We start from the raw sequence: 19,298 nt of genomic DNA, 5'->3' as shown, positions 1-19,298 counted from the left end.
GCCCTAAGGTTGTGCTCAAAACGGTGAGTGCAATGACGCTGATGGTTCAGGATATGTTTGGATTGATCCTGGATAAAACTACTTTTAATCTAACTGATTTTTGTAATTAAAATAAAAGTTAGAGCCTGGTTGGTTAAACAATAGGATCTCAACTAAATCCGTTTAAATTTAAATAAGTGCTTATGAAGCATGTTTAAGGTGTTTGGATAATTTTTATAAAATCCCGATAAATCGTGATTTTAACTTTCCACCACACTTTTAGGATAAGCAACAAGAAGTAGCTTATGCGTTTGAAAAATCCCAATGAATCTTCAGTAACTAAATTTTCTCCAATCTACCCCTCATTCTAATGGTTATTATTTTAATTTTTTTAAAAATACAATATGAAACTGTTTTTCTAACACAAGTTCAAATAGTCATTGCAGCCATGGCTATCCACAATTTTATTAGACGGCATACTGAAACTGATTTTAAATTTAGTCAGTATGAAAATGAAAATATTCTCAAAGGTAATTATGATGATTATGTCGTTTCATATCCATCACCAAGTGCCAAGATAGTTTCCTCATCAGAAATGGATCGTCTTCGAGATTCAATTCGAAATCAAATTCTGCCATGCAGGGAAAATAATTAACTATCATTTTTATTAATTAGTTTTGTTGTTTAAATTTTATTTCTTAGTTATAATTTTGACTGAACATTTAATTTCCTTATTGATGTTACTAAAATTGCTAATCAATTTTTTTTTTATATTGTCATTCATCTCTTATTTATATGGGGTCTTTTATTTAATATTTGTACTACACAAAAATTTTGTAAGTGATTTTAAATAATAATAATTTTTAAATAAAAATAATATTTAAATATTCATGTCATTTATTAAACTATATTTAATAAAATTTATTGTTAAATATAATAATTATGAAAATATAAACAACTTTATTAACTTCATGTCTTTTTTTAGTAATTATACACCCATAAGTGATTTTAATAAATGAAAACCAAACATAATCACAATTCTTAAAATTACTTATAAAAAAAATCCAAACAAAAATCACGATTAATTAGTGTCACTTATAGCCAGTATCACTTATAAAATTCATAATTATTTAAAATCACAATTGTTCACCGCTAATCCAAAGGGGCACTTAGTTAGAATATGTTTAGATATGTGTTTTTAAAAAGTCGGTTGGAAAAATTAAAAGTTGTTTGGATAAATAGAAAGTTAATTCAGTTGTAAAATAATTGAAAAGGGCATATATTTTATTGAATAGTAGTGTTTAATATTTTAATGTGATAATTGTTAAAAAATCTAAAATTATTATGATAAAAAAAATAGTTTATTTGTGAGATTATAAAATAAAAATATTTGTTACCGAAAAAAATTTGAAAACAATAGACAATTAATTAAATATATATAATGGATAAATATGAACATAAATTAAAATTCATTTCGTCTCTAATTAGAATAAATAAAATTACATAAGTAATTAGTTCGTAATTAATTAAATATATATAATAGACAAATATAAACATCAATTAAATTAAAATTCATTTGGTCTCTAATTGAAGTAAATGAAATCACATAACTAATTAGATCGTAAGCTTTACACAATTTGATCTCTAATTGAGTCATGAACACAATTCATTTGTGTGGTAGATGTTAAACTTGACGAGGATGCCTTACGAGCTGGATGATTACACAATCAAATGAACTATTTTCAGAATTTCCTCCACCATTCACAAGTATCATTTAGAAGCTTAATGTCTCGTTTTTCATATGATGTTAATGTCTCGTTTGTCATCTGATGTTAATGTCTCGTTAAACACATAATGAATTTCAAATATTTCTTATCAAATTTTGAGTAAAAATAAATTTAGTTTGAAAATTTGATCAGTCCCTCTGCTTTATGTTTTTATTAATTAATTTCAAATATTTCTTATCAAAGTTCTCGATAAAAATAAATTCACCCTGAAAAAAACTGATAACACATGAATGTGAAAGTCTCCTTGTCAATGCTAATCAGCTTTTGCAACCCCATAAACTAAAATTAACATCAAGAAATAAGCTACAGTTCAACCCAATATAATATCAGCGATGTATTTCTCAATTCAATTATTAAAAGTCATTAACAACAACTTTTTTCTTTAATAGAAATGCTAATGGTGTTTAAAGTATATATACCCCCCCATCTTTTTTATATATTTCTCTATTTTCCAACACATGACATCGTAGAACTGATAGATAAGTGCTCGTCTAAAGAATACTCAAAGTTGTAAAATTCAAGTTGGGAAGTAATTGACAAAAGACGAAATATGCTAGTACCGGAAGTGATAATGGGAATGCTGTTACTGGAACAAACCACGCAAATAGGGATATATGAAACACCTGCAAAAGCACGAAGAAGGAGCAACAAAGAGATTTTGATTTCTCAAGGGAGTGCACATACATTGAAGGTGGTAGATCAGTTCGGTGAATCATTCAGAACTCTAAATAAATTATATTTGTTAGTCAAACAATAGCTAAAATCAGAGGAGGAAGAAAAAAAGCAATCCTCCTTCAACCACAGTGAGCATTGACAAGGAGAATAGGGGATCTGAAAGTTGAACAAGGAAGAGAAAAGAAAGACAACCACGGTACCTTCGGGGGCGGAGAATGACTGCGGCGATTCAACGCACAAGCACACTGGTGATGGCACCAAAAATGACCCAAATCTATTTTGATGAAGGGAGAAGAGCCGACAACACCCACAGACAGAGACGCTGGAGAGAGCAATGGACGAAGACGCAACTGAGACCGATGGACGAAGACGCTAGCGAGAGCAACGAATGGAGAGAGTGCCAAGAGTGAGGGAGGTGAACACGGCTGAATGCAAAGCAGCTGCACGGGTTTCTCTGTTTTGATTTGAAGAGGGGCTTGAGCTTGGTCTGGTAGAAATGATAGATGAGAGAGATTAATGCTCATTTAATGCTTATTTAACGGTATACTGTATTTTGAAACGGTAAAAAGCTCTTGGAGAGAGCATTGGAGAGAGCATTGGAAAATAATTGCTTTTTTTTAGAAGTCAGATACAAAGGTCATCCATCCAAACAACCAATTTACTTTCAAAAAGCCTCCAACTGACTTATTACATTTTTCGAGGCACGTTTGGAGCTCTCAACGGAGATCCAAACGTGGCCTTAATAATTAAAGTTGTATAAATTTTTTTAGCATATAATTATAGTTATTTTATAATTTAATATTACTTGCTTTTTAACTCAACTATTTTTATATGAAAAATGCCATTGAAGTATTTGATTTTATTGAGAAATTTATCTTTGTCTTGCCCTGATTTACCATATGTTTGCTACGAGAGAATTGGAGGAGAAGAAAAAAAAGAAATTTTTTTAACAAACTCGATTTACAAAATTAAAAAAAAATAAGATTATAAAATTTTGATTAAAAAAAGATATAAGATAAAAGAGTAAGAAAAATTAACTTAATGTTTTCAAACCCAGTTCTTTAATTTTTTAAAATCGGCCTTATTAAAAACGTGTCCCCCCTATTTCTTCCTTTTCTCCGGTAACAAACGGAGTCTTAACATTTTTTGCCTCACCCCATAAAATTCCTTCGTTTTTTTTTTACCAAGCCATGCAAGTTCAAAAGTTGCTATGTAATATTAAAATATCATTTTTCTTATATGAGAATTATGCAACTATCTTCACCTGAATATCCAATTTCAGCTTCTAAATTTGGCCTTTGCAGAAAAAGCTGTGAAGTTTAGGGAGTGTTTGGGTAAAAATAGAACCATAGTTTTGAAAGTGTTTTTATGGTATATGAAGTAAACATGCAGAGGAATTTACTTCGTTTTATGAAAAAGTGCTTTTAGAAAGCACTTTTAAATCCAAACACCCCCTTAGGGTGTGTTTGGAATAGTGGTGGTAAAAGTAACTTTTTTTAAATCTGACTTTTACAGAAGTCAGATTGAGTAAAAGTCAGATAGTATAGTGTCATTTATGTTTGGATTGGGTTTTGGAAAAAAGCCAATTTGAGAAGCTGAAACTTGTTTAGATAATAAATGTAAAAGTAAATTTGGATGCAAAATGACTTAGAAGGACATGGATTTTTGTCTGAGTATTTAATGAGTTTTTATTTTTTAATTTTACCCATTATACATTCTCCTTACTTCTTGATTCATTTATTGCATATTTTACTTATTTTCTTTATTAATAAGGGCATATTTAAAAAAATATATATGGCTTACATATTTATTATTTTTAATTGATTTTAACTAATTTTTAGATAAACATAAATGGATAAAGTTTATCTTATTTTTTGAACAGGATGGAGTACTTGATTAAATATATTTAATGGATAAAAATATATATAAATTAAAATATATACATAGAGTATTAATCAAATTGAATGGTGACTCAGCACCTCTGTCCTTGTTTTTTTCTAGCCACAAATAGAGACCATTATGCATGCAGCAAGAGGATAAATGGGCAAGTAAAAAATTTAAAACGTAATTAATGCTGGAGCACCATCTCTCACCGCACCGTGTCCTAGAAGCACAAGGACGGGGCTTCATTTTAAAAACTCATTTAGCCTCAAAAGTCAGATTCCAGAAACATGATCCCAAACAACGTTTTAACCCAAAAAGTCGCTTTTGCCGATAGAGAAGCTTGTTTGAGCCTCTAACTGCGATCTCAAACATACTCTTAGGTATGTTTATTAAATAGTAGTGTTTAAAATTTTATGTTTTTAATATAATAATAGTTTAAAAAATATGTAAAATTATTATGATAAAATATAAATAATTTATTTGTGAAATTATAAAATAAAAATATTTGTTACGAAGAAAAATTTGAAAACACATTATAAATAATTAATTAAATATACATAATAGACAAGCATGAATATAAATTAAAATTCATTTGGTCTGAACAAAAGCTTATTATGCTAATGAAGGAGATGAGGCAGAGGGAAAAATGTGAGGGTAAATTTGGGATGCTCATTTTTAATAATCACTGTTTGAAACTGCAGTTTGAAAAGTTAGATTTTTCTCCGTTAAGTCTAACTGAGGTTGAAAGCCAGAAGTTGGTTGGAAAAGTTAGCCCAGCCAAACAACAATTTTGATCCAACTCAATCTGCAATCTCAATTTCACATATTCCAAGACACAACTGCAGTTTGGAACTGCAATCCAAACATGTCCTTAATCAATACAGAGGAGCCACTTGCTGCAATGTTTCGAAGGATAGCCTCTCTTTGCTTTCTTTTTGCCGTTTTGTTTTCATAGAAAGTATTAGTTCAACTTCTTTTATGACTATTTTCAATTTTAGTTTCTTTTTTTCTTCTATTATTCTACTTTGAACTTTTATTTTTTACTCAATATCATTTTACCTTTATTTCAAAAAAAAATGGAAATGAATAAAATGAATGCAACAATGCATTATTTTTACTATTAAAGAATCAATGTATTAGTTTTCTAATTAATTCATTCTTCTTAGCACTAAACGTTTCTAATTCCTCCATTATAATGATGTGAAAAGGGTAAACATAATGAAAATCATACCATTAAGTGACTATAATAATTATTAAAAGTGGGATAATAAATATATTAGCTGTATTAACTATTTTTGATTCAATCAGATATTACATAATTTTAAGAATAAGTATATAGATAGATCATTCAACACATCAATACTTTCTGTGTGTGAAAACATTTATCTAAGTTTAACATGGTTGGTTATTTGTGACTTGCTTCTAGGCTTCTTATTAGAGATCGTAAATGGAAATGTGCATTAATTCACATAGTAAAGTCATTAAAATTCTTATCTTCTCCTATTTAGTTAGTTATCATTAGGTTAAAGGAACAAAAGAAAGTTATCACTAAGGCATAAGAAGAATTGATTTTAACACAAATATATACAATTCTCTTAATAATGAAGATGTCCTAGTAAAAATATTTCAATTTTTTATGATTAAAAATATATCTCTACATAATATAAACAAGAATAATAAATTCTATAATTTTTAAGTATAGCGATAGATTTTTGTGATATGTGGCAAATTTTTGACTGAATTGTAACAAAAATTAGCAATAGAATTTAGTGATGACTTAGTGACGGATATTAAATTAGTTTCTGTCTCAAAGTTTCCTCACAAATCCATCCTAACCTTAGCTATGAAATTTATTCCATCACTAACTTTCATCAAAAAAATGCATAGGCTAGTGGCAAAATTAGAGATGGATTTTAGATAGATTTGTGACCGATTTTAGACAAATTTTTTTATGGAATTAGCAATAGATTTTAGTGACGAAATGTAGTAACAGATTAGCAATGAAAATTATGGATGAAATTTAATCTATCGCCAATAAACAACAGAATTTGTCACGGGTTAGGAATGGATTTGCGAAGGTATTAATAACTCTAATAACAATATTCACCACATGATTAGAAATGTATTTTGATTTTAAGAGATTTCTAAGTCTGTAATAAGGTGAAAATTTTTCAATTCTTGTAACGTTAAAATTGAAGCATCATTTTATTGTGATTTTTTCTTAAATTATTACCTCTAATTCTTAATATAAGACCTCATTTGAATTTTATTTTGATATTAAATACAGGACCCTAATTAACTTTATCTATCATATTTGTCCCTTTTTTTTTAAAGTAGTCTTTATAATAATAATAATTCTATCCAATACATTTGACTAGTAAGGATATTTTAAGAAAGACAACACATATTTATTACAAATAACTAATTTAACTAGTTTCCTTAATATATTCAAATTATTCAACTAGCTATTATATTAAGGACCCGGATCCAAATCCGAAATCCTTAAAAGCAAAAAATAAGTGAGAATAAGAAAGATAGAGAGAAGAGAAGAAATGGAAAATAAATGAAATGAAATATAGATAAATATAGTAGTTAATGAAACCTTGGGGACATGGTGGGATCCCCAAGCGTATTGGTACGATGAGAAAATCTAGAGATGGAAATCCCCATGAGACAAACTGAAGCTCCGATCTGCACGTTCCCGATGCCACAACAAGTAGACAAAAGCTGGAAATGTTTTAGTCGGCTTATATGAGCAAAACATATGTGTGTCTGTTTGGTGTCTAGTCTCTCGTGTATAATTATTTTATGGTCACCGAAAGATTTGGAAATCAGACTAAAATCGAGTAATGAATCAGTGGAGTGATTGGCCGGAAAAGAAACAAAGAATCAAAGCTCGTTGGGTTGAATTATAAATACTTTTGAGCATATTATTTGCAAGAAAAAATAAAATTTCTTCCACGTACTTATTTTATATTTTGTGAATTACGGTTGAAAAATTCTTGTTTTTTTTTTAAACTGTTCCAAAAGGCCCGAACAAAGTATGTTGTTCTTTTAGTCTCTTTTCATGTATAAGGCCACATTGTATGTCCCGGTTCATCAGCATACTACAATGTAATATTAGTACAGTGTAATATTTTTGTATACTACCTCTAGTCCTTAATATAATAACTAGTTTGACATTCAATTTGATTATAAATATAAGACTATTTTGTCTCTCATATTTATCTATTTTTTAAAGTAGTCCTTATAATAGTTGTACATATTAAATATTCTATCAAATAGTAGTTATAAGTAATACACATGATTAACAAAGGTATTCTAGAATAGATAACAAAGTAACACTTATTTCTTTATAAATAACTAACTTAACAAATTTTTTTAATCTACTCAAATTAGTCAACCAACTTTTATATTAAGGATAAGAGGTAGTAATATACTATCATTTTGTTTTTTATTAATATTTCAGAAAGCTAACCACTAATTGACAAGATAATAGACATCCATCCCCTCAAGTTTTTTAAAACCATGATTTTAATTCCATCCAAACACTCTCATAAAAAAGAAAAAAAATTACAACTTACTGTCCTAAATATAAGAGCTAGTTGACTAATTTGAGTAAATTAAGGAAATAAGTTAAGTTAGTTATTTATAATAAATGGGTGTTTTCTTTTCTAAAATATCCTGGTTAATTAAATTTATTTGCTAAAACTATCATTATTAGAAAAATTATCTTAAGAAAAAATAAATAAATATGAGAGACAGGCTATATTAGGATTTTATATTTAGAATTAATTAAATAACTCAACATATATAATGACAAATTTCAGTATAAAAATAATAATAAATTTATGCTGGTTACTTGTCATGAGATTTTTTTAGTAAATAAATTCTTTTTTCAGGATCTCATAGTAATTTTCAAGAAAAAAACAGCAGGTTTGGCAGGAGGAATCCTCAGGGGAGGTAAAGGAATGGGGCTTGGATTGCTATTGCCAGTGTTTCAATTTTCTGACCTATTTTCTTTTTTAATTCGGAAAAAGTTCTTGATGGGAAATTTTCCGTTTCCTTCTTTTCAATTTTTTAAAATTCTTTTTCATTCAAATTGAATATTTTGAACCGAATGGGCCCTTGGAAATTTTAGCCCATTACCTCTTTTTCTTCCTATTTTCCAAAGCCTAATAATCCAAAAACTCCTTTTTTGGGCCAACGCAGAAACTCATTTGTAGCCTATATATATTAACCATGCTTAAACATTCCGTAATCATAATTATACCAATCAATGCTACCAAGAAAAGTATTTGTTTCAATTGCAAAATAAGAGCATACCATAAAATTTCAAGAATTTCAACTATAAATACTAAAACACTAAATAACTACTCATCCTGTCCTTAATATAAGACTTATTTTGTATTATAAATTATAATACAAAATAAGTCTTATATTAAGCATCTCAAATTTGATATGATCTTAGGTTTTTCAATTAATATAACCTCTATATTTTTCTAAGAATTCAAAGGCGTATTGAAATTGAAATGGAAAAGCTAATTAGTGTTGAAAGTGATAAGAATCTATTGGAATTAATTTAAGCTTTGAACAGCGTATTTTTCTTTTAACCATTGAACTACATAATTTCTTTCAACTCAAAGAAAACCAAAAAATTTCTTGGGTATAATGTATCACTGTTGAAATGACTTGTTTTGTCTCTTTTTTTTTTTGGGCCAACAAACGACTTGTTTTGCTTGGGAAAAAAAAGATCTATATACCCTTAAGATTTTATATTTATATTAAACATCCGTTGGCAAAAAAAAGAGGAAAAGAGATTATAGTGTTAAAAATAAATGCAATTATATTCCATTTATTTTAGGAATAAAATATTTTTAACAAAAATTAAAAGAGAAAATTGCAAATCGACCCCCAAATATGTAAAATTATAATTTGGGATATAAATTTGGAAAATAACAAATAAGAACCCAATTCTACTTTTGTAAATATAAAATATAGGTGAAATGTCTGAAATGCCCCTCGGCTAAACTGTGATTTGGTCTATTGAAATTATCATTCGTTAAAGTAAACTTATCATTTCCTATAGTCAACTTGTTATTTAGTATACTTTCAGTCAAGTTGTGATTTAGTCTACTGAAGTTGTCATTTCTTAAAGTGAACTTATTATTTGGCTGAAGGGTATTTTAGATATTTCACTTACATTTCATATTTACAAAAATAAGATTGGGTCTTTATTTACTATTTTTGAAATTTAGAATCCCAATTCATAATTTTACATATTTAGAGTTTTTATTTGTAATTTTCTCAAATTAAAATGACATGAAAGTGTTTCTTGCCTCGCTCGGAACAAGAAATAAAAAAAAAAAAAGAACATCGGACAAAATTTTGGAATCAACTCTTTCATCTCCTTCTCCAATCAAGTGAGCACAACACTCAGTCGAATGAATTTGGAGTAGTTTGTAGACTAGGCTTAACGACGATGCATTACTTCTGCTCTTCTTCCTTCGCCCTTTAGCTAAGATTTTCCGATTTCTCCTTGGAGCAGAAATCTAGGTTTCTGAGATTTCTGATTAATCCAATTCATCATTTTTTATGCAGTAAATCATCAACCTTTTGGCTTCGGTCTTTTTTTTCCCATCTTAATTTCTGTAAGAAGGCATCAATCCATCTAATCCTTGCCGAAAACGCAGTTTCTCCCATGGCGAACGTCTCTGTCGCCGCGGAGTGGCAGCTCCTGTACAACCGGTATTATCGGAAGCCTGAAATCTACCCTATGAGATGGAAGCACATCGACCTTAGTCGCAACAAAGTTGCTTGTGCCCCTTTCGGCGGTCCCGTTGCCGTGATCCGTGATGACTCCAAGATCGTACAGCTCTATGCTGAGTCCGCTCTTCGCAAGCTTCGAATTTTCAACTCAGCTGGCGTTCAGTTATCGGAAACCGTGTGGAAGAACCCCGGCGGCCGCCTTATTGGCATGGCTTGGACTGATGATCAAATCCTTGTCTGCGTCGTGCAGGATGGCACAATTTATCGGTATAATATTCATGCCGAGCTTTTGGAACCGAACATTTCGCTGGGCAAGGAGTGTTTCGAGCAGAATGTGGTAGAATGTGTTTTTTGGGGCAACGGGATGGTGTGTATTACTGAGGCGAATCAATTGTTCTGTATTGCAGACTTCAAAAACCCAAAACCCACTAAGCTTGCAGACCCCGCAATTCCGGAGTTGCCACATTGTATGGCAGTGATCGAGCCTCAGTACACAATGTCTGGAAACGTGGAGGTACTACTTGGAGTGGATGATGCTGTTGTTTTGTCTGTGGAGGAAGATGCAGTGCAGCAATTAGGAGTCGAGGTGTTGCGGGGCCCCTTGCAGAAGATGGTAGTGTCACGTGATGGGAAGTGGCTGGCTTCGTTTACTCATGACGGCCGACTTTTGGTCACTACTTCGGACTTGACTGGCGTTATCATCGAGAGGGATTGTGAGGTTGGTTTTTGATTCTCTCGTGCTACTTAATTTAGTTGCTAAGGAACAGAAAAGGGGAGGGGTGTTACTAAATCCGATACTTGGTTTTTGCGTAAAATCTATTTCAGTAAAGAAGTTGCAGGGTGCTATAGAATTCGACAATCACAAGAAAGTCATGGAAGTTGAGTGAGGCGCACATTGAGTCGGTGTTTGCTTGCTTGTAGCTGAAGTTTTGATTTATTCCATGCTATTTGTTAATAATTATCTTCTGAGTCGGTCTTGCAATCTAGATGTCACTTGTTCTTAAATGCTACCGTTACCAGTTATAAGTGACACGCAGGACCTCATAAATCTTAACAGGGCATTCGCGATGGTTGTCATATTTACTCTATTTCATAGTTTTTCTATTAGAGCTCCTTGTTGAATGCCTATAGCTTGATGGCTATTTTCATGCATGCAGTCGGCGCTTCCTCCGGGGCAGCTTGCTTGGTGTGGAATGGACGCTGTGCTGCTTTACTGGGATGACATACTTTTAATGATGGGTCCTGATGGAGATCCAGTTCGCTACTTGTATGATGAACCTATAATTCTCATACCTGAGTGTGATGGAGTGAGGATATTGTCTAACACTAGTATGGAGTTTCTTCAGCGGGTCCCTGATTCCACTGTTTCAATATTTACGATTGGAAGCACATCACCTGCAGCTTTACTATATGATGCCCTGGATCATTTTGACAGGCGAAGTGCTAAGGTAGGGACTTTATTTGGGCTGGTGATGCTTATTTGATCTAGTTATACAGAAGGGAAAAACAATAAATCAAGCTAGCAGTTTCTGTGGATTATGGAAGATGCATCTGATCTTATATTTGCAAGTCAGTTATGGCATAAATTTTAGATGAGTTTTTAATATTCTTACCATTCACCAGGCGGATGAAAATTTGAGATTGATAAGATCGTCCCTTCCTGAGGCTGTCGAAGCATGTGTTGATGCTGCTGGTCATGAGTTTGATGTTTTGCGGCAGCGGACTCTCTTAAGAGCAGCCAGTTATGGCCAAGCTTTCTGCAGGTGAGTTTGAGTATGACTTACTGTAGCAATGACCGGCAAGAATGTTTCAAAATCTTTGTATCATGTTGTTTTAAGTTTGTTGCTCCCAATAATAGTTAAGGACTTAAGGATAAGCATATTTTTCTGATTTTTGCTCTCGGTAATGATATCCAGTTGACTTTGGCAGCAATTTTCAACGTGATCGTATTCCAGAGATGTGTAAAATTCTACGAGTTTTGAATGCAGTTCGCAGCCCAGAGATTGGCATTCCTCTCAGTATTCAGCAGTATAAGGTCTTTAAGCTTACTTGTCTTGTCCTCTCCTCCCCACCTGGAAAATATCATAAGCTGAACTTGTACTGAATTTTCTCTTTCCTCAGTTGCTCACGCCATCTGTCCTGATTGGGCGCTTGATTAATGCTTATCAACATCTGCTTGCTTTGCGGATATCAGAATATCTTGGAATGAATCAAGTAAGTATATATATATAGTGTTAGTTTGGGCGTTATCCAGAGTTACATTTTTTTTGACAACTGTGTACCATTCTTGTGGGTCCAAGACTAAAACTGGAAGTATTCTCTCAGTTGTGTAAGTTGAGGTTTTTCAATCTGTGCCCCTGGGCTAGGACACATTGTTGTCATTATGATCTTATCTCTCCTGAATTCATGATAAGCCGTGCCCCTCAGTTACTTATTGCATTGCTGTTAATGTTCATACTTCATATGTGTAGATGTCTGTCTTTTTAAGTTATTGACTGAGCCTAAACATAATCATACCACTGTAAATTCTCAGACTTTGATTCTCCATACTAAAACAATTTAATCCCAGAAGATAGACGGAAACATGAATTAGCAATGGTGCTAAGTTGGATTTGTATGGAGCTTTTGAGAATTGAGGGGACTTAGAGTAGTCAATTATCATTGGGGAATTATGATGTGAAAACATCTGAAAGTCAGCAAGAGTTATTTAAACATTCTATAGAGAAAGTTTCAAATGCTCGCAATAATGTAATTCAGAATCTGTGCACGTAATGATGGTACTGGTTGGTCAATGAATTCTCTCTCTGGGCATGGAGGAAGCAAGATGACTAGGTGTTTAATGCGGGAAAATACAAGAATTGAGGATAGACATCTGATGATGTTGTGGTGATCCCTGACCTTACCTTGTGCTGGCACTTGGCGTCATTTCTCATACTGGAAAATGGAAAAGATATTGGATTGAAAAATAAAGAAATATTTTTATGAATTTTTCTTGATTTGTTCCTTTATTTTGTCTGTGATGTTTTTTTTTTTTTTTTTTAGCAAAAGAAGTCTGTGATGGTTTTTAAAATAAACAAGAAAAATGAATAAGCAAGAAGGAAACAAAGGGGGCGAGGGAAAAACTAAACACTGTGCAGTTCTTAATTCCTGGTTCCTCATTAGTTGTTTGGTATTGAAATCATTGACGTAGCAATTTTCTATTCTGTGTATGAATTCGATTTTATCTTGCTGCTTTTGTGTAGGAAGTGGTGATGATGCACTGGGCATGTTCAAAGATAACATCATCATTGACTATTCCTGACGCCACACTTCTTGAAATTCTGCTTGATAAGGTTTTTCACAATTGGAGTTCTGTAGTGTTTATTTATTCTGTTTATGGCAAAGAAACGACTCATAAAATTAAGTATCTTTCGATTCCTAGTTAAAAATGTGCAAAGGCATATCCTATGCTGCAGTGGCTGCCCATGCAGACAAGAATGGCCGCCGAAAGTTAGCAGCCATGCTTGTTGAACATGAACCACGCTCTTCTAAACAGGTATTCTGTTTCACTGGTTTTTCCAGTGGTATGTTGAAGTTATTAAACTGTTTGTGATACAGAATTTTTATTAAAATGTTTTATAAAATATGGTTTTTTCTATTGTAGATTTTATCTTCATGCTCAATAATTCTTTTGTTTAGGTTCCTCTCTTGTTAAGCATAGGAGAAGAAGATACGGCCTTGACGAAGGCAACTGACAGTGGCGACACAGACCTTGTTTATCTTGTCGTCTTTCACATATGGCAAAAGGTTTTACTCCAGAAAGTTCTGAATATAGTTAAATAATTATGTTTGAAGGCAAGTTTACATCTCATGCGTGAATTCTTCTACTGATGCAGAGGCAACCTTTGGAATTCTTTGGAACAATACAAGCCAGACCATTAGCACGTGACTTGTTTATAACTTATGCACAGTAAGTGGCCTAGAAAAATGCAACACAACTGCACGAGGCAAACTCAGGTGGCTGAATGATAGCTCTAACCAAATGAGGAAATTAATTTGTATGTGATAATGAAGTTTTGAACAAATAATCACACGGGAGTGAAAGGACTGGGGTTGAACTTCAGTAGTATATTTAACAAAAGTCTTTGGAATCGGATCAGATACTGAACTGGAAATGTAATTGGGTCATGGGTTTAATGGCTCTAGTTCAACCAGCGGTTGAACGAACCTTTTATGTAATAATTAAATTAAAAAAAATAATATCATATGTGATAATATATGCATAAGAAATACAACATCAAGTTATTGAATAGCTAAAATAAACTTGAATAGTCGAATTTCACAGTGAGTTAATAAGCTCACATAGTAGTAATAAATTCCAAACTCTTAATGAGGGTATTTTTGGGAAGAATAATTGAGTCCCTTTTTCAAAAACCAGGTGCGCTTTCCAATTCAACTTTGGTTTTCATCTCAATAGCCAGTTCAAAACAGTCTGACGACAAAAATGGTTTAAAGCCTCAAACCATGCTGTTTATCAAAACGGGCAGCAGTTGAATTGGTTGACCATCTGGTCTGGTCCCGTTCTTAAAAAGCTGATATTTAATATACATTGAAGTAGGTTCTAGATTATTTCCTTGTCATACGAGATCTGTTCATCATACGATTTCTAGTATTGTAGACTAGGAATTTCGGGGAGGGAGTATGCTTATGAGCTGATGGAAAAAATTCTGATAAAATGTATGAACTCGTACATGCCGCTGACAATGTATCCTGGTAACAACATAACTGGAAAAATTTCTAGGATTTTGCCTTTCTTAGCGTCAGTGCAATGAAGTAACAGGTTGCAACCATAAGCATGGAAGGCAGTGTTGTTTTACTGAGTTCCAGCCAAGGATATCCCTGACTATTAATCTCCATAGGTACAAATGATGGATGCAGGGCCAAATTCACTAAAAAGTAGACCTTCCTGCATGTAATGAATATAACATTGGGACTTTCTGTTTGCAGAGCTAATCACCCAGTTGCATGATTCTGTTTTTATACACAGCACATAGTTTACTCTCTATTGATTTTTTTTCTCCTAAATTCAATCACCCAATTATAAACACGTGCTTTAAAGTGATAATTTCTTCTAAATGTGTATCATTGGAGCAATACTAGCTAAATTTTATTCAGGTACTATAAACATGAATTTCTGAAGGACTTCTACTTATCGACAGGACAACTTCAAGTAAGTCATTATCTCCTGAATTATATGAATATTTCAATTGAGGTGAAAGGGAACATCATGCTTTTGTCATAGGTTTTGTTGCTTTGAGGACCCCCCCCCCCCCCCCAAAAAAAAAAGAAGAAGAAAAAACCAAGAAATTTTGGCTTTGTCTTTTACTCATACAATCTGGCAAACCTTATATGTGTGGAGTTGACAACCTGCATGTGAACATTTTTTGTCCACCTGAAGATTTTAAGCTCTTCTTTGTGTCCTTTTTTCTCTTCATTATATGCAGGACTCTGCCTATTTTCTCATCATGGATTAATTACTCTGTCATAAGTTTTATCGTCATTGTTTTTTGTCTTGTTAAATGTGTGCATCGCTAGTGAAGCTTATCCTTCTATCACAATATCTAGTTGACCACAAGATTTCCATTTAGATACTACAAATTTATCTAGAAGTCAATTCTCGTAGGATGTGGCTTTTCTGCTGTGGAAAGAATCATGGGAGCTAGAGAAAAACCCCATGGCAAGCAAAGGGTCTCCACTTCATGGCCCTCGTATAAAACTTATTGAGAAGGCACAGAATCTCTTTGCAGAAACAAAGGAACATGTTTTTGAATCAAAGGCAGCTGAAGAGCATGCAAAACTTTTAAGGTGTGAATATTACTTTGATTTTGGTTATATCTTTAGACTATACTATAAATCTTCGCAACATCTGCATTTGTATTGGGCTGCAATGCGCTGCATAGTCTGGTGTATTTATGTGATAATTCATATTTTATTATTAGACAGTGATTCAGATTTTACTAGGGTGTGTGTTCTTGTTACGTGGCTATAAATATCATGGAATAAAAAAATTGACATTCTGATGCTGTTACTGCGCTGCAGAATACAGCATGAATTAGAAGTGAGCACAAAGCAAGCCATTTTTGTAGATTCAAGTATAAGTGATACAATCCGTACATGTATTGTATTGGGAAATCACCGAGCCGCAATGAAAGTGAAAACAGAATTTAAGGTGAGTTTTTAACTAGTTTCTTCACCGTCTTTTCTTGAATGGAAAGCAAGATTTCTTTTGTGCCCTTCCATCTATGTTTTGCCTGTTATATCAAGAATTTTTGAATTATTAATATTATACATGCCTCATTCGACCCTTATCACTTGAGCTAGCCTTAAGTGGTTCTTTTCATCTGTATTTTAAACCAATTGAATAATGTTAATACAATTTAAGCAATTAATATTTTTCTTATACTTTGTGGAGCTAAACTTTTGGTTTCTGAGACACTTATTAGACTTCCGTTGTTATATTACCTTAGGTGTCTGAAAAGAGATGGTATTGGCTGAAAGTTTTTGCTTTAGCTACCATCAAAGATTGGGCTGCACTGGAAAAATTTTCGAAGGAGAAGAAACCACCAATTGGTAAGCTTTTCCTCCTAGTTAATTTGTGAGCATCAACTCTAGATTCATACTAATGGTGATATTTACTTAATTTTAATGGGATAGATGGTGAGGATCATCAATCAATGACAGATCCATATTGATCATTACCTCTTGGAGGATATCTTATCCAGTGCTAAAAATCATTATTCTGACTCCCGTTTCTGTTCCCCATCCTCTGTTCCCAAGTGCGAATATCTTAATGTACTGAATGCTAAAGTGAACAAAGCAAAATTTTTCTCTACATTGCCATAATCTACGGCCGTTGGAAAATTGATAGAGCATAACAAGTGAGAAAAAATAAAAAAAAGATCTGATGGTAGATTTTCTATCTTTTGATGTATTATATTTATGTTGCTTTAGTTTTAAAAGGTCTCTTGTTTGCAGCGTCTTTTCTTCAGAATCATGTTAAAATAATTGTTGCATGTATTTTTGCTACTGGATAATACGTGATTGCTGCTCTAAAGCTCACATGATGTGGGATCTGTAGGTTACAGGCCATTTGTGGAGGCATGCATTGAAGCAGATGAAAAGGCAGAAGCTTTGAAATATATCCCAAAACTTGCAGATCCTCGAGAAAGAGCTGAGGTATGTTTTTATAGATGCATGGAATGCAACTCTATTGCTTAAGATTATCATTGAGAGCCTAGGTATTTTATAGACACAATATATATGAGATTCAACTCTTAATTTTGCATACCAGAAGATGCTCCTTCTATATTCTAGTCAAAGATTTGACTGTTTTGCTAACCGGAGGTGGAGTTGCTGGTTTCATATTGTTGCACTTTTACCTACCTTTGAATTTCAATAAACCCAATTCCTTCTTTCAATAATGTGCGCCTTAGTTGTTAAATCCATTATATGTGCACTGCGCGGAAATGGTAGAAGAAAATGTTGATCAAACCTGAGATCAGTTAGTATTATTACCAGATTTGTGAAGTAGGAAAAAGCAAAACTTATACCAGTACCACAAAAATAATCACCGAGGCATATAAAACTTTGTGTTTGTCAATTATCATGATTATATTTCTTCCCTTTTCTTCATCATCCTTTATCATTTGCTACTCACTCTAATGCTAATGCCAATGTGTTGCAATTTCTCTGTGAATGGCATAATCATGAGAGTTGAGAACTATGCTATGCTTATGTTCATCCCATTTATCACATCTTTGCTGAAGCATCTTCTTTATTGCGTTAAACTCATTGCTTGGAAACAGAATCAGCCACTCTTGACATTTTTTTTAAACCCTTTTTTCCCTCAACAGATGCGATGCTTATTTTTCTTAATATGCAATCATTATGAGTTTTTTTGGGCTTTCTTTTTATACAACTACACATTCATCTTAACATTCTTATTTTTGCTACATTTTGTTTGCTCTTGTTCTGTCATTGCCCAATATTCACTATCAAACAACATTACTAGTCTCACAAGGCCACAGCAAATTACCCCAGATAAAAGAAAACTAATTTTTGCCCCTTTGCATTGTTATGGTCCGGACTCTAGTTCATGAACACCATGGAAGGAGAGATTTGGGAACAAATATTAGAGCCTTTGCTTGCAATGATAGTGAGCTTTGTTATAAATTTTGCCCCTATGCAATTTTTGTACTCACAGCAGTTTTGCTTAATCCTTTCTGCAATCTTGGACAGTCATATGCGCGAATTGGCATGGCAAAGGAAGCCGCGGACGCTGCTTCTCAGGCTAAAGATGGTGAATTACTTGGTCGTTTGAAATTGACTTTTTCACAAAATGCGGCAGCGTCATCAATCTTTGATACTCTCCGAGATCGGTTGTCTTTTCAAGGCGCCTCATAATTTTCTTTTCTCAGGTTTTTCTGTTCCACCGTTCGGTTTGAGTCTCAGTGTGTGTGTATACCCTTTGAAAATGCTCTATATTTTCTTATCCCCTAGGTGTTCCAATAATCCATTCTGTAATCCCCCCCCCCCCCCGGGGCATCGTTTACCGGCAGCCTAACAACCAATGCATTTTGTGAATGAGAAGTGATAACAGTTGAGTTTGGTTATTGTAAATTATCAATTTGTGGTAACTTTTTGGAGATTTGTCTGTCAAATACTTGCTACGGATTAGGTTGGCCCTCACTCTTGGCAATTTGCTACTGGCTTGTAGCTCTATGGCATCTTGATGTTCTTTTTTGTTCTTTTTTGTTTTTAATTTTCGAATGGACCTTGCGAGTGGTTTTCCGTTTGCCGTTTATCAAAAGTCAGTGCATGAAGCAGAAATTGGATGAAAATGAATTATTGTGACGGAATTTATGTTTAAATGTATTTTTAAAAAGGTCAATTTTGTAAGTCGAAAGAGATTTGGCAAACTTGAAACAATTTTTTCATGTGTACAACTTAAACTTGAACCAATTTCCTTTTTTTTTTGGTAAAACTAAAAATGATCCCATTTTAAATTTAATAGTGGAAGAAAATTATTTGTGATCCAACCTGATTAACTGATTCAAAACACTTAGTTAAACTGGTCAAAGAACTGATTAACTAGTCTGACTTGTCAAATTAGATTGGATTTCTATACCGTGAAATTAACTTCAAAAAAGATCCTACAATAGCTTT

At 32.8% G+C, this 19,298-nt stretch overlaps 1 protein-coding gene across 1 annotated transcript; it reads left to right on the top strand.

Annotated features, from left to right (window-relative positions):
* The first annotated feature begins 9,738 nt into the window (after positions 1 to 9,738).
* Positions 9,739 to 18,852, top strand: LOC114749302 (protein VACUOLELESS1). Its single transcript, XM_028937798.1, has 15 exons — positions 9,739 to 10,812; positions 11,252 to 11,542; positions 11,718 to 11,857; positions 12,024 to 12,129; positions 12,216 to 12,308; positions 13,337 to 13,426; positions 13,516 to 13,629; positions 13,773 to 13,880; positions 13,970 to 14,043; positions 15,249 to 15,303; positions 15,757 to 15,938; positions 16,173 to 16,302; positions 16,601 to 16,703; positions 17,212 to 17,309; positions 18,372 to 18,852. Exons 1-15 carry the CDS (start codon positions 10,027 to 10,029, stop codon positions 18,534 to 18,536), a joined length of 2,535 nt encoding a protein of 844 aa, XP_028793631.1. The 5' UTR covers positions 9,739 to 10,026; the 3' UTR covers positions 18,537 to 18,852.
* Positions 18,853 to 19,298: the final 446 nt, after the last annotated feature.

This window comes from Neltuma alba, unplaced genomic scaffold (genome assembly GCF_004799145.2).
Source record: "Neltuma alba isolate B1F8T4 unplaced genomic scaffold, ASM479914v2 tig00006011_pilon, whole genome shotgun sequence".
Lineage (NCBI taxonomy): Eukaryota > Viridiplantae > Streptophyta > Magnoliopsida > Fabales > Fabaceae > Neltuma > Neltuma alba.
The sequence above is the reverse complement of the archived record's forward strand: the minus strand, read 5'-3'. Positions and strand labels throughout refer to the sequence as shown.

Coding starts and splice junctions, on each gene's coding strand:
- LOC114749302 (XM_028937798.1), top strand. CDS start 10,027: ATGGCGAACGTCTCTGTCGCCGCGGAGTGGCAGCTCCTGTACAACCGG. Junction 11,543..11,717: donor TTGACAGGCGAAGTGCTAAG/GTAGGGACTTTA, acceptor ACCATTCACCAG/GCGGATGAAAATTTGAGATT. Junction 14,044..15,248: donor TTGTTTATAACTTATGCACA/GTAAGTGGCCTA, acceptor AATTTTATTCAG/GTACTATAAACATGAATTTC.